General features: G+C 40.2%; 1 protein-coding gene across 1 annotated transcript; it reads right to left on the bottom strand.

Moving 5' to 3' along the window:
- Nucleotides 1-1,776: 1,776 nt before the first annotated feature.
- LOC114662304 (zinc finger protein 501-like) lies at nucleotides 1,777-4,559 on the bottom strand. The gene has a single exon (XM_028815696.2). The coding sequence runs from the start codon at nucleotides 3,995-3,997 to the stop codon at nucleotides 2,510-2,512; it is 1,488 nt and encodes a 495-aa protein (XP_028671529.1). The 5' UTR covers nucleotides 3,998-4,559; the 3' UTR covers nucleotides 1,777-2,509.
- Between the last annotated feature and the right edge of the window lie 11,811 nt (nucleotides 4,560-16,370).

Genomic DNA, 16,370 nt, shown 5'->3' with positions numbered 1-16,370 from the left:
AGAAGTACTTGCGGTTACAACCAACGAAAATGCATCTGTTTTGTTGTTTTTGAGCTATTACACTTTCATTATTTGAATTACAAATAAATCCAGAAAAGTATGTGTAATTTTAAGTTTATGACTGCTATTTGTTACCACAGAATTAAAAAATACCTTATTTTCCCTCATTTCATTCTTTGATCAAAAATCTAAATCTGAAAATTCCTTTCATTTTCGTTTTTCCGTTTTTGCATCTAAAATGAAGTTTCAAATACCAAAAAGTACACGGACCAAAAACCAAATGAGCAAATGCAAAAACAAATTGAATACGCAAAAGCAAATGAAAACACGTAAAAAACAAATTGAATACGCAAAAGCAAATGAGAAAACACAAAAACAAATTAGAAACCGCAAAAAACAAATGAGAAAACACAAAAAACAAATTGAATATGCAAAAACAAATCAGAAACAACAAATGCAAATGGAGCAGCATGCAAACAAACAAAAAGAGCAGCGCATAACCCAAACGGAGGCGAAAAAACCAGTGAAAACTGAAGTTCATCACGATTTAATCCCAGCTTTTTAACGAGTGGTGTGGTGGAAGCAAGAATGCTGTAAGGTAAAACAGATTTCTTATCTTTTGTGAGTATTTTTGTACTTTGGCAGAAATTATAACATTTGCATAAGTTCGAGCACTCTCCGCCAGATCAGAGTTTAAAGTATTACAAACATATTTCAGTATTTTATTTGGTAGTGAAGCTATAACTTCATGGTCACAACACTCTGCATTGAAAAACATTTGATATTGACCTTTTTTATTACATTAGTACGCTACTGACATGTGTTATTTAACACCAGTAACGGTGCACTGCATGATAATGTGCTGTGAATACACTTGACTTGACCATTCCTAGTTTTCCTCCTCTTTCTCTGTACATTTATCATTCATTTGCTTGGGTTGATGCGCTTGCTGTTTTCTGAGCAGCTCTTCTTTTCGCCACCCTAGCGGCCCTCTTCTTCTCTTCTTTCGTCTGCATCTTTTTGCGTTAAAACTGAATTAAAATGGGTGCAAATCACTTAAAAAAGGAGACAGAACGCATTTTATTAAACATAGCTCAGCAACATTTAATAGAGAGCACAACATTTTTTAGAAAACGTCTGCCTGAAATAAAAATTCATGTCAGAAATGAGATCACACACACCCTGCTAAACAGCAAAGGGTTTTACAATAGTGTTATTGAGAAACAAAGACACAAGTTTGCTATGGTTTAATTTAAGCTATCAACAGACTCTGTTGATTCTGTTCTTTGGACATTTGGCCAACAAGAAGGATTACACCTGACAGAATTTCACTGAGTTTGCCGGAATCCCTGAACATTTATTTGTTTTTGCTAAATTCACAGTGACACGAATTCAGCATGGCTCCATCAGAAACCGCTTTCTCTCCATTCTGAATGAAAACATGGCGGAAAAATTTTCTTGTCCATCACTATAAACTACATGGGGTTATTAACATCGAAAATATATCATTTTTGGATGGAGCATTCCTTTAATATGATTAGAAAAACATAGCATCTGGGCTTCTATGGTTAGAAAAACTGCTTCATGGCTACACGGTGCTGGATTAGAAGCTGAGGCTTCGTCACTGCTCGTGTGGAATTTGCACATACTTCCAATGTCTCTTTTTGAAAAGAAAGGTGTTCAGTTTATGGAAGTTAGCAACACCAAAATGGCTTGAGACATGTGAGTGTATCCCCTTTGAAGATTTGGTGGCCCAAACAGGGGTGGGATCCCCCTCATATTGAACTGCATAAGCAAGTTAGAAAATGAATGAATAGATTATCTGAATTAATGAAATTAACACAGATACAATAATTAGAACATTAGAACACTCTAGACGAGAACAGGCCATTCAGCCCAACAAAGCTCGCCAGTCCTATCCACTTATCTCTTCCAAAAAACCATCAAGTCAACTTTTGAAAGTCCCGTAAAGTCTTACTGTCTGCCACACTACTTGGTAACTTAATCGGAATAATCTGAATTCCATCGCTCTATTGGGGCAGAGTGGTGGCTCTGAGGCTAAAGATCTGCGCTGGCAATCAGAAGGTTGTTGGTTTGAATCCTGTAAATGCCAGAAGTAACTCTACGCATCGTTGGACCCTTGAGCAAGGCCTTAACCAGCAATTGCTTCATCATGAGTATGACATCAATCGGCATCCAGCCCTGCAAGCAGGTCCTCCAAGTTTCAAGGAAACACTTGGGGGTTGGTGTCAGGATTGGCACTCCAGTCACTGTTACAGTGTGGTGCTGAGGTGTCACCCATTGCATGGCTACAATCAGGTGGTCCGTCGTCTGGTGGGTGCGGCAACATGCTGTATCAATGCCTGCTCCCAACTTCTCTCTCTCTCTCATTGCTCTATTACAATTTGTATATAAAATGAATTTTAAGCCTCACCATTATATTAAACTTATTTTCCTTTCATAACTTATATACATTTGTTTAAATACCTCATGAAAACATTTATGTTTTTTAAAGTGTACTACTGCCAGGCTCCAAATCCGTCGACATTTGCACATTTTTTGCTCCATGGTGAATTCTCTGGTGCTTTTTACAGCTTGAATTCTGGTTGAAAGTCTTTCCACATTCCGTACACAAGTACGGTTTTTCACCCGTGTGAATTCTCTCGTGGTGCTTAAGGGTTGCTGCCTGGTTGAACGTCTTTTCGCAAATTGAGCACTGGTACGGTTTTTCTCCAGTGTGGATCCGCTGGTGACGTTTTAGTTTTCCACTATCACCGAATGCCTTTCCACACTCCGTACACTGGTACGGTTTTTCTCCCGTGTGAATCCTCTGGTGGAGTTTAAGGCTTTCCGCCCAGCTAAAATGTTTTGCACACCGAGTACACTGGAATGGTTTCTCCCCCGTGTGAATTCTCTGATGCTGTTTGAGACTCTCCATCCGGCAGAAATTCTTTCCACATTCTGTACACGGGAAGACTTTTCTGATGGCATGGATTGCCCGATGAAAAGTAGCTTCACTGAATGCCAGTCCACTCTCAGACATTTTGTTCAGTTTTGGTGCGGTGTGAATTTTTTGATGCTGCTTAAGTTGTGCTGCTCTAGTGAAAGTCATTAAGCATTCTGTACACCGGTACGGTTTTTCCCCTGTGTGAAGCCTCTGATGGTGCTTAAGAGTTGACGCCTGATTAAAGGCTTTTCCACATTCGGTGCATTGATACGGTTTTTCCCCTGTGTGAATCCTCTGATGGAGTTTAAAGCTTTCCACCCAGGTGAAGTTCTTCCCACACTCAGTACACTGATACGGTTTTTCTCCCGTGTGAATTCTCTGGTGGTGTTTGAGGTTTTGAGCCTGGCGGAACGTCTTCCCACATTCAGTACACTGGTATGGTTTCTCCTCTGTGTGAGTCCTCTGGTGTTGTTTCAGGTGCTGAGCCAGACGGAAAGTCTTCCCACATTCGATACAATTGTGTGATTTTTCTGCCGTAGGTTTTCCAGTACGTCTGTAAGCTTTATTTTCTGTGGCATTATATGCATGTCTTTTATGGCTGTCAAATATACTGAAAGACGTTTCATACATGTTTGTTTTTACAGTTTGGTCTTGTTGCAGCTTGTCAATGCATTTTTCCACCGTTGAATTACATCCCAACGCAAGTTTATCTTCAGGTCGGCGTTCCTCATGGACTGAAGTCGGACTACTCTGTGTAGTTCGTAGATGGGGCTCATTTTCATTATATACACCAAATTCATTTAAATGTTCACCTGCACGCTTCACGGCAATTACCTCCATTTTAATTATAGGAGGGCATTCCACCTCAGAGTCATCCTCTTTAACAGAGATGAACTTCTCCAAACTAGCATCCATTAGCCCAACAAAATCAGTCGGATTATCTTCTTGCTTGACGTCACCAGTTGAGTTGAGTTTCAGATTGCTACTGTCTGTAGCTCTTTTCACTGCCAAACTGCCCACCTCCAAGAGACGAAAGCCAAAGTCAGACATTCCCTCAGCAGTTTGGAAAAGGAGGTCTGGATGTCCTGCGGTAAAAGGCAAAAAGAAAAGGTCTTTACTGTCAGGAACTCATTGTCTATCAGTGGTCTTGTGTTTATATTTGTTTCAATGTGGTATTCATTTTTAGTTTGCTTTGTTATTACAATGGCCTCATTCATCTAAAATAATCACATTTGAAAGGAAGCCAAGCTATTAATATGCTTCTTCCCTTCAATCACTGGTTAAGTCCCCGTTTTCAGTTCTCATATGAATTACATTTCCATGATGTGCGCTGATATTTTTCCAGAAGAATCTAATTAATAATATCCATCCATCCATTTTCCAACCCGCTGAATCCGAACACAGGGTCACAGGGGTCTGCTGGAGCCAATCCCAGCCAACACAGGGCACAAGGCAGGAACCAATCCCGGGCAGGGTGCCAACCCACCACAGGACACACACAAACACACCCATACACTAGGGCCAATTTAGAATCGCCAATCCACCTAACCTGCATGTCTTTGGACTGTGAGAGGAAACCCACGCAGACACGGGGAGAACATGCAAACTCCACGCAGGGAGGACCCAGGAAGCGAACCGCAGGTCCCCAGGTCTCCCAACTGTGAGGCAGCAGCGCTACCCACTGCGCCACCATGCCGCCTATTTAATAATATTAAACAAAAAACATGCATGAAGATTATGTGACACAGTTAACGTGAGATATATTTTTTTTCCATCGAACTTTTTCATATTGTTTGTCCTGGTCATTATTGACTTATATTCTATCATAAACTATTTTATTTCTGTTCTTCATGAAAAACAAGATTACAATTTTTTTTGCGGACATCACTATAAAACACACATAATAAGTAATATATAAATAAAAATATCATTGTTTTGGGTGGAGTATTCCTTAAACAGATTTAAGTATCTGAGTAGTTGATGGCTGCACTGCGTTATCTTGAAGAAATTTGAACATAATGAGCATAACATGTTGTGATTCTAAGTGAATAAGTGAAAGCTATTGCATAAATTATAATATATGAATGACTTACAAGGTGCTGACAGCATTTCATCTTTTGATGTGTATCATAACCAAAAAATATTTTTTTGTAAATAACATAAAACGTGATAATTTCCCATTATTTTCACCAAGGAAGCATAAGCCTATCTGAAAATAAAATTGACAAAAACGATCCTGCTTCTGTTGGTATGGAGGAATATTTTCCATCCATCCATCCATCCATCCATCCATCCATCCATCCATCCATCCATCCATTTTCCAACCCGCTAAATCCTAACACAGGTTCACGGGGGTCTGCGTAGTGCGCAAGACAGGAAGAAATTCCGGGCAGGGCACCAGCCCACCGCAGGGCACATACACACACACACACACCAAGCACACACTAGGGACAATTTCGGATCGCCAACGCACCTAACCAACATGGCTTTGGACTGTGGGAGGAAACCGGAGCACCGGGATGAAACCCACACAGACATGGGGAGAACATGCAAATTCCACACAGTGAGGACCCGGGAAGCGAACCCAGGTCTCCTAACTATGAGGCAGCAGCGCCACTGTGCTGCCCTATAGTGATTTGTAAAAACAAAATAATATGCGAGCGTAAGTATTTAAATATGTCACAAAATACAGTGCTAGCAATTACCTAAGTTAAATAACCTTTATCATGATTGGTTGCATCTGCCTTTGTAATTTAAGGTCCGATGAGCTAATCAAATTTTGTGCTACATCCTGTCAGCATTTAATGACTACAGATCTTCAAATTAATACAATTAAAAGGGTGCCCATACCTTTGCACATCCCATTTTTACTTTTTTTGAAAAATTTCACACAACTCAGTAATGCTACACTGAGGATTTTGGTCTGATAAACATCCCCTTGTCTACATTTGTCTGGTAAAAACTTGCGTATTGCTGTGATCTTCTCTTATGAAATATAACCACAGAGGGGATCCCAAACTTTTACATAGCACTGTATATGTTTATGTTGTTTATCACTTTATGCATTTATTTTGTAATGTATTGGTTTATTTCAGTGATACCACAGGCAACAAGAAATGTGCCTTGAAATGAAAACTGTCACTTTCACCCATCAGTACCGAGAGGGTGGGCTCTAGCAAGCACTGTGCTTTGATTGGTCAATTGTCAGTTAAATGCACATCTTTCATTGTCCCTCGGGTTCTGCATTTATAGGCAGACACCACACGTCAGTTGCAGATTCCTGAGAGGATGATGAATTCAGGGCTTCTTGAATTAAAGTAGCCACTTTGTGCAATAATTCTTTCTTGTCCTCGTGTCCACCACAACTTTGAGTGTGTGCTTTACTTGCCTTTGGAAATCCTGGTTTAAGCAGAAGCTCTCAGAGGTGGGTCTCAACAAGTCACTAGGCCCTTGTATGATGATGGGTGAAAATGACAATTTTCATTTCAAGACATATTTCATGTTGTTTGCAGTGCCATTGGAATGAATGAATAAATAATTGAATTAATAATAAAGAAATTACCATCAAAAAGCATATATGACCCGCATTTAATTATTTATTTTTTTGTCTCATTTCACAGTTGACCAGAAAGCAGGAGACAGAGCTGGAGGTAGCAGAGTTAAAGATGCTAAGATTTGCATTGGTTGTGACGAGGATGGACAGGATTAGAAATGAAGACATTAGAGGGTCATCTTAGGGTGGACGGTTGGGAGACAAAGTCAGAGAGGCGAGATTGGGTTGGTTTGGAAAAGTGCAAAGGAGAGATTCTGGGTATATTGGGAAAAGGATGTTAAAGATAGAGCTGCCAGGCAAGACAAGAATAGGAAGGCCTAAGAGAAGGTTTATGGATGTGGTGAGAGAGGACGTGCAGGTGATGGGTCCAACAGAGCAAGATGACGAGGACAGAAAGATATGGAACAAGATGATCCACTGTGGCAACCCCTAATGGGAGCAGCCAAAAGAAGAAGAAGATTTTCTTATTTATTTATTTTATTTTGTATGAAACATTCCTCCATATATTGGCAGCCAAGTGTCCTTTTAGTTCTGACTCCTAATTTATATTTAAATGGACAAACAGCTCAGAGGCCCATCTACTATAACACACAGGATAATAAGACTCTCTGCTGCCACCTACTGGGCTGGACCTTTAAAAGTAAAAAATCCTATCTTCAGTTTCTAGATTGACATAATCAGAGATATGGCAATAATAATAATAATAATAATAATAATAATAATAATAATAATAATAATTCCACAATTTATTATTATTATTATTATTATTATTATTTACATTTATATAAAGCTTTTCTCACTACTCAAAGTGATTTTCATGCAGGTAGGTACCCGGGGCATAAACTCATGAATTCAGATTATATGTACAGAGGAATCGGCTTATGTTAGGGAAAGTCATCTTAAGATTGCTGCATAGTAATCTTCCGCCTAAATATTTGTAGAGCCTATTTCCATTTGGAGAAACAGGGCAGCAGGGTGAGGATTTTGTTTGTTAACTTCATTAGGGAAGGTCTACAGGACGGTAGTGAGACATGCTATGTTGTATGGGTTGGAGACGGTGGCACTAACCAGAAAGCAGGAGACAGAGCTGGAGGTGGCAGAGTTGAAGATACTAAGATTTGCATTGGATGTGACAAGGATGGACAGAATTAGAAATGAGGACATTAGAGGGTCAGCTGAAGTTGGATGGTTGGGAGACAAAGTCAGAGAGGAGAGATTGCGTTGGTTTGGACATGTGCAGAGGAGAGGAGGAGGAGGAGGTTAGGAGCACACACTGATACAGTTCATTGCCGCACCCACCACATGACAAACCAACTCAGGATCCCAGGTTAGGACCCAAATGCAGCCATGCAACGGGTGATACCTCAGCACCACAATAGTTGTGGTGGAGTGGAACAGTGTGAGGTTTTTTTTATGGTGACTGGAGTGCCAATTCTGCCACCAACCCCCAAGAGATGCTGAGTATACTGGGAGAAGGATGCTAAGGATAGAGCTGCCAGGCATAAGAAAAAGAGGAAGGCCTAAGAGAAGGTTTATGGATGTGGTGAGAGAGAACATGTAGGTGATGGGTGTAGCAGAACAAGATGCAGTGGACAGAAAGATATGGAAGAAGATGATCTACAGTGGCGACCCCTAACAGGAGCAGCTGAAAGAAGAAGAAGAAGAAGTGCATCCATCCCCATACAAACCAAACAGATGGGTGACAGTTTCTGGATCAATGCACGCTGATGCTGTCCTGAATGATGAACTTTCTAACTGGTGGACCATAGTTTGTATAGCTTAAGAAATTAATTTCAGACATGGCCATGGGTAGCACAAGGGTTCCACAGTTAGCTGCACTGGCTCCCTTCCTGCTGATAGCATACGCCTCAGACACTCGATGCAATACTATATCATGTCAACGAAATGTTCTGAGGGTGCAGCCATTGCTGATTGTATCAATGCTGGGCATTATAATGAGCACAGGACCCTAGTGGAGGACTTCATTGAATGGTGCAAACTAAAATGGAGTACAGCAACATTGCCAGAATCACTAGATACTAGTGGGTAAAAAGGAGCATAGTGATGGAGGAAGGTACTGATGCGGTCCAGAGCAAGGCCATGTAAAGCCTGATAGGTCATTAATAGGATTTTATATTTACTGTAATCCTGTAAGACACAGGTAGCCAGTGAATAGCAGAGCAAGATGGCTGTGATGTACTCAATGATGTTGATTCATGTAAGGACATGTGCAGCAGAGTTCAAGAGCTGTAAGAGCAAATTAGAAGGGGCACCTGCCAGTAGGGAGTTCTTGTAGTTGATTTGGGATGTAATATAAGGATGGAGACGTTTATCAGCATTAGAAAAGGAGAGGAATGAACAAACACAAGATATGTTATGGAGGTGGAGGTAAGAAAGTTTTTTTAATGTGATAAGTGTGGGTTGAATAAGAATGGGAGGAATCCAAAATGACACTAAGATTCTTTGCAGTGGAAGAAGGTCTGATGATTTCTTCACCAAGAGTGATTTAAAAGGAACTAATTTACTTAAGCTAACAGTTAATGCCAATTATCATGGCTTCAGTTTTGTTGCAGTTTATTTTTTAAAAGTCATGTTCCATCCCGGTTTAAATTTTACTAAGACAAGTTGTGAGCTGAGAAATCTAAGAGAAACTTTCTCTTTCAACACAGAGACAGATTGGAGTACCATCTGCATAAAAATGATAACCCAGTCCAAAGCTAGAAATAATATGCCCGGGGTGAAGCATGTAGGTGAAGAACATAAGGATGAGGACAGAGCCTTTAGGAACTACTTGTGTGACAGGTACCTAACCCTAACCCTAACCCTAACCCTAATGTTAAAATTAGCATCCAGAACCCTTAGGTTAAGAAAATAAGGAGAGGAAAAAGACAGAGAAGTAAGGGATACATCAAATCAAATTTTTCAACAGATTTCAATACGAGGGGACATGAAGATGGAAACAGCCTAATCGAATTAGTGGCAATGGCCCATGCATTTCTGGGTACCAGTGGGGGCCAAAAACAGACATCTCAAATTTGTACCAATATGGATGGAACCCGTGGGTACCCTGGCCTTTCCCTAACTCTTAACTCTAATCTTGTTGTTGGCAAGTCAACAGACATTTGCCAGACAGTCATCTACGACTTAAAATACTGGACGGCGTTGATGACTAGAGATAATCAGAGTGTGCTCCATTCTAGACAGTAGAATATCATGCTTGACAGTATCAATTGCTGGACTGAGGTCTAACAGAATAAATACGGTTTGCAAGGAGTCTGCTGCCATAAGCAAATCAGTAGTTTCACAGCTGTGTGGTGCTTTAAACTAAGATAATTATTCTATATGTCTATGTGTACCTTGTGAACATAATTAAGATGATGATCATTCTTATTACAGTACTTGGGGGCTTTGCCCCCTGCTCGCTTTGCTCGCCAACCCCCTGTGTGTGCACAATGACCTAGTCATTTCCTGGATCTGCTGCTTGCTACAAATCGTGCTGTGCTTTTGGACAAACACGGATATCAACTCTGTCTTTGATATCTCCGTCTTTTGAAACTATTATCGTTGACAATTTGTCACATGTTGGTGTATTATATATGCGAGCGTGATCTTTTGGATTCATATAGAAATCCAAGAAAAATTCTTTGTTCGTGTTTTTCAGAAAAATTTCGTGTAAAGTACAATACTTTTGGACGTATGGATTTGTCCGCTTGTTTAACTCTTTTGATTCTATGTTGCATCGCTTCTCCGTGATCATTAATATAAACCTGACCGAATTGTGGTTTCTTTGAAACTAAACTTGTAGTAGCTTTAATTGTTGCGGGAACACTGATTTTCATAGCGTATGGTCCTGAATCGTGTAAATCTAAGTTTTGAGCACTGAATGATGTGAAAGCGAACAGATTATTGTAGATTTTGATATTTTGCCTGTAGTGTTTGTGGATTCCACTTTCACCAAATAACAAATCTTTTATTTCTCGTGGATACGCCTCATCATTGGGAAGAAACACTACTTTTCCCTGATGGCAACATGAATTAGGCAATCTACAAGTCTTCGACGTAAACTTTACAGCTGAACAATATCTACATACTATGTCATATCACCTATGTCCATATATTAAATATCTTTTCGCTGTTCTGTTATTTCACCGAGTAATCATTTCCGTTTGTTAACACTAATGCGATCTTTACTATCAGTTTTTTCAGACTTTTGAATTTTAGTACATTCATAATCTCTAACCTGCACTGCATGTGTATTGCACCAATGTTTTTGAACCTCTTAACAACGTTCTACTTTGTCTTCTACTCTTCGTCTTTTATTTCTGACCCTGCTTGGTCTGGGCTGATTATAACTTTCCTTATTTTCCAAATTTGCACTTAGATTATTATTGGTCTTTTTTGAATTCTTTTCTGTCCAATGCTTTTGGACCCTATTCGACGCGCTGCCCTTTCTTCTTTGATTAGTCATTGACGTTTCATCTAGAACATATAAAATTATTGTCCAGAAAAGGAATACATCGAAGGAAACAAATAGATTGTATGTCTTGTATGAAAATGAGGAAAATGTAAAAATTTATAAGAGCTGAGAGCACAGAAATATAATAGAGAGAAATGTATATTTGTGCTTTCTAATTTCTGCTGCTGTAACCCTGGATTAATAAAGTTTCTATCTATCTATCTATCTATCTATCTATCTATCTATCTATCTATCTATCTATCTATCTATCTATCTATCTATCTATCTATCTATCTATCTATCTATCTATCTATCTATCTATCTATCTATCTATCTATCTATCTATCTATCTATCTATCTATCTATCTAGTATAAGGGTGGGGTGTAGGTTTAGGTCACTGCTTAGTTAGTATTGTATGGCACTGTTAACACAGGCTCCCTCCCTCTCTGTTTCTTTCCATCTGTTCTATCTCTTATTTTGTAACTTCTACCCACTCCTTCTTTCAGTATTTGTTCAAGGAGTTACCACGCAGTCTTAGCAATGATGTTTTTGCTGCAGTTTTGGAAGTAATCAAAGGTGGAGATGATTCCAGTAGGCCTGAAAATGGACTCCAGTAAGGTCCAGTATACATCAAGTGTCAGAAAATGTGCTGAAATATAATTAAAGACTACACTCACATGGGAAACCATCTCTTTTAAGTATTACCATCAGGGAAACGTCAATGTTTACTTAAGGCTAGAACTACAAGACATAGAAACAGCTTCTTTCCCACTGCAGTCTCTGATTCATTTCTGCCTTTTCCTGATTCTAAACACCTCCATCCCATCTAAGTTATGTTTGTGTTTATTGTTTAAAGACTCCTTGTTATATTACTGAGCATGAGTGCAGCTTTTCATTGTCAAATTGTTTTATATATTTGTGCAATATCACTTGTTATTCTCTACAGCTTTATATAATGTTGGGGTGCTGTATATAATGCTGCTTATTGTGTGAATGGATGTAACACCAAGAGAAATTCCCAGTAATAATGTTGCCTGGCCATAACTTTGAAGTTCAAGTCTAGTTCAAGTTTCTCAGACATCCATGACATTTGTTATTGCATTGATTCATTCATTATCAGAGTCTGTACTGACGGTATCAGACATAAGGCTTAAGCCAACACTGGATGGGGTGCCGGTCCATTACAGGGTACAATTACTCACACATGGCCAGTTTAGATCCACACATCTTTTGAATGAAATTTAAAGAGTCTATGGATACACTCACTGACACATGGGGAGAATGTACAGACTTTATATCAGTGGTTCTCAACCTGTGGGATGGGCCCCCGTAGGGGAGCGTGAAGTAACAAAAAGGGGGGCACGAAGATGTGAAAAAAAAAGGAAACAAGAATCGAAAATATGAAAAACACATCTATTGAAACCAAAACAAATTAACTTAAACTACATTCTGATACTAGAAAAATAAATATAGAGATAGATAAATGTCGATTAACGTTAAGTAGGTATAATAAGATATGCATCTATGATATATCATTAATTAAAAAAGAACAAATTGGTATTAGTGGGCTCCTTTAAAAAAAATGTTGGGGGGGGGGGCGCGATTAAAACTGTTATGAAAATGTGGGTCGCAAACACTTAAAGGTTGAGAAACACTGCTTTATATCTCCTCAAATTCAGGACTTTGAATTTGTGAGGACAGGGTGGTGCAGTGGTAGCTCTGCTGCTTCACATCTGCCATGTTAAAAAGAGGGTCACTGTCCTGGCTTATGATTAAATTTTCTTTCTTTATGTGTTGTTGGTACTTTAGTTATTATCATTTATGTAAATGTGGTTGTTTACTCATTTGTGTAATTATGTATTTGCGCCCAAGAGGCGTGGCCACCTGTCAATTTACATTAAGAGACTGCTCCCTGCCCTATAAGGGCTCATGGGAATTGCAGTCCATCTGTGGTACATTGTATGTGCTTGGTGGTTGGTGAGTTTCCCTTTTTAATTTTTCTTTTTCTTGTGTCTACTGGCTTTTTGACTCTTTTTGCTTCTATTTTGGGGATTGTTTTCTGGATATAGCTTTGGTTCTGGTTTGATCAGGACTTCATTGTTGAAGTTGTTCTGATTTTTGTGAAATAAATCTCCTTATGTAAATAAATATTCTTTGTTTGCCCTATCATCCACAGCTAGGGCCTCTGGTGGGGCTTGGCTTTATTTTGGGAACATTGCTGTTATTTTTGAACTTTTGAAGCTAAGCACATTTTTGTACCATGTGGGTCAAAGCAAACCACTAGAGTAGGAGCTCCTGCTAATTTTGGGTGCACCCTCACTGGGTGTTCATGTGAGAATTCCAGCCTGCTTCCCAGGCTACTCTTGGAGTCCTCACACCACTTTAGCCACTTCAGGAGAGTGCATCAATATAATATCAGCATCTGCATTCATGTCCTGGATGCTGTCTGCAAGGAGCTTACATTGTATCCATGTTGGTGTCCTCCCACAGCACAAAGACATGAAGGTTTGGTGAACTGATGATGTTAAATTGAACCTAGTGTGTATTTGTGTGTTCACCCTGTGATGGACTGGCACTCTGTTCTGTGATTGTTTTTTTCTTTGTGCCCAATCCTTGTTGCAATACACTCTGGTGATAATGCCCAGAATAGACGGGTAAAGAAGGTGAATGCATCACAGCAGCAATAAGAAACGCAAAACTGCCCCATCCTACTTGTTACCCCAGTTTGCGCTGAATTGTTTAATGCTGCATAAAATAAAGAGAAATGAAGATGGTTAGGTTGGAGCATGGGACCACAAAAATGAATACAATCTCCCAATACCCCAATGGCCAACTGCACTAAGACATATTATGGGCATTTCTAAAGAAAGAAAGAAAGAAAGAAAGAAAAATGTTTTATTATATCATGCGTCTTACTGCTTAAGTTAGATTATTTATTTGCAAATTCTGCTTCTGGCATCAAAGAAGACAACCTTATGCACAGTGTCACCCGCTCTTGTTCTCTATGGGAATGCTACACGCACTTTGATCTACACTCCCAGGTATCTTTGCGTTCATCCTAATTTCATCGTGGATGTAGGATGAAGCCACAGCATCTGACCTAGCAGGAAATGAATTGATTCACGTGCAATCTATAGGTTCTACCTTGCAGTCCTGCAGATCCAGCTCCCTTTATAATTCAATTACTTCCCAGTTAGGGTAGCACGGCGGGATTGACGCCCCGGGTTTTACAGCTAGTCCGCGTTCAACTTTTAGACCCCCGGCCTGTTTTCTTATATTCAACAGCTGATTTCTGCGGCATGCTGGGGATCGCGACGGAGCCTTGCCTTTATAGCTCTGATCTCCAGGCACGGGTCTCGTCTCGTGTCGGAATACTCTTAGCTGCTGCTTCAGACTTTCGATCTCTTTTTCATAGGCTGATATCCTGCATGCGAAATCAGTAAATCGCTTCTTCAGAAAGCCGTGATATTCAGACATCAAGAACCGAGCAGCCTCCATCACCGCCTCCTCGATGATGTTAGAAACATAGCGGCTGCGTACGCCCCCTATTTTCCAGCCTCCAATCTCCACTTCTGCACTATTTACAGTACAGTTAGGAAACGATTCTCTCGTAATCTCTTCAAGTTTACGCAGGACATTGCAGGATGTCGCTTTCGCTGTCTTCTCGATACAGGAGGCAAGCTGGTCTTTCATTTCTCTGCAGAGATTTTCCTCGTCCATGATAACGACACGATCTTTGGCCCGATAGCTCTTTTTTCCCCTGGGAAGTATCGCAATATGAAGAGAGTTAAAGGGCAATGAAGAAAATTAACAAATCGTTATTGTGTTTCATCACGTTTGGGGGATCGTCCAACCCGAAATCCCCCCATGTGCACAATTGTTCTTTTCCAGTTAATCAGTATACACACCGAACTCTCTCTAAGCTGCCAATCATCACGGACAGGAGCCCGCCTCTAACAGGACACAGCCAATTACCTTAGCTCGAGTAAACAAAGCCTGTTGAAACGCGCACTGATAGGCTAGTCTATTAAAGCCCGCCCAAGACAAAATAAATTGTATCCATGCGCCCGAACACATAGATCCAAATCACATTATTTGATATCATCTACTGTTAAATTCTGCTCCGTACTTGCAATATTTTTATTTTACTATTATATTGTATTGAGGATTACTTATGTTTTGTTCTATGTATTGTATTGTACTGACTCCCTTCTTTTAGACACCCACTGTTCGCCCAACCTACCTGGACAGGGGTCTCTGCCTTTCCCAAGGTTTCTTCCATTTTTTTTCCCCACTAGGGTTTTTTTGGGAGTTTTTCCTTGTATTCTTAGAGAGTCGAGGCTGGGGGCTGTCAAAAGACAGGACCTGTTAAAGCCTATTGCGGCACTTCTTGAGTGATTCTGGGCTATACAAAAATTAATTGTATTGTGTTGTATTGTACATAGATCCATCCAGCCATCCGCTATCCTAACCCTTTGGAGTTAGCGAGTTCTTTGAATTTTTCCGTTGTTTATCCTCTCTGCACTCCTGTTATCAGCCCACATCATCAAAGATGTCCTGTTTAAGGTTAACTGGCCAGTCCAAAGTGGCCAATGTGAGTGCGAGTGTACAGGTGGACGAGTGGGCTATGTGATATATGGACCCCTGACGACCCTCAATTTGATGAATCAGGTCTGAGAATGCTACAGACAATTACAGTTTGCTGCATAAGTCATTTGTGCACATTTAGTATATAATACTGAAATCCTTTTTTGAGACCTGTACCTCAGTACCTACTGTATAATTAACTACAGATAATTCCTTAGGTTGATCAGGCCCGGTCTTAGGTATTATGGGGCCCTAGGCGAAAGGGGGGTCCAGGGGCCCCCTGAGAGGGGCGGAGCCCCCCCTGGAAGCTGTGCGAAATGCGTGAAAATTAGACCAAGGAGACGTTTTCTTGTAACGTTACGAGGTCATCACCCTGCGTCCCTTTTTCGCCCGGAGTAGTTAGCTGCTACAATTTAGCCAGTTTGAACTGTTAAACGTGCGAGGGGAGGGGCGGGCCGGGGGCCTGGCCGCCGTCGATCCGGGGCCCCCCGGACGCCGGGGCCCTAGGCGGTCGCCTACTTTGCCTATGCCTAAGGCCGGGCCTGGGTTGACCATTTGTACAATTTAGATTTTTGGGCTCCAGCTTCCCCGTGACCCAGCTCAACAACCAGGCATGATACCAAATAATTAATATGGGTTTGCAAAATTAAACTCATACAATTTTTTTTAATTGAGTGTTTTTGAGTGTGAATAAAATTTGATTAGAATTTTCTATTATGTCACATTTAAATACAAAATTGAAAAGAAATATAATTTAAAATGAACAAATTACAGCATTTATTCATGTATGCACTATTGTCCTAAATCAATTTAACAGGAAAATATT

This window comes from Erpetoichthys calabaricus, chromosome 12 (genome assembly GCF_900747795.2).
Source record: "Erpetoichthys calabaricus chromosome 12, fErpCal1.3, whole genome shotgun sequence".
In the NCBI taxonomy this organism is placed as follows: Eukaryota; Metazoa; Chordata; class Cladistia; order Polypteriformes; family Polypteridae; genus Erpetoichthys; species Erpetoichthys calabaricus.
Note: the sequence above shows the minus strand (reverse complement) of the source record. Positions and strands in the feature narration are given on the sequence as shown.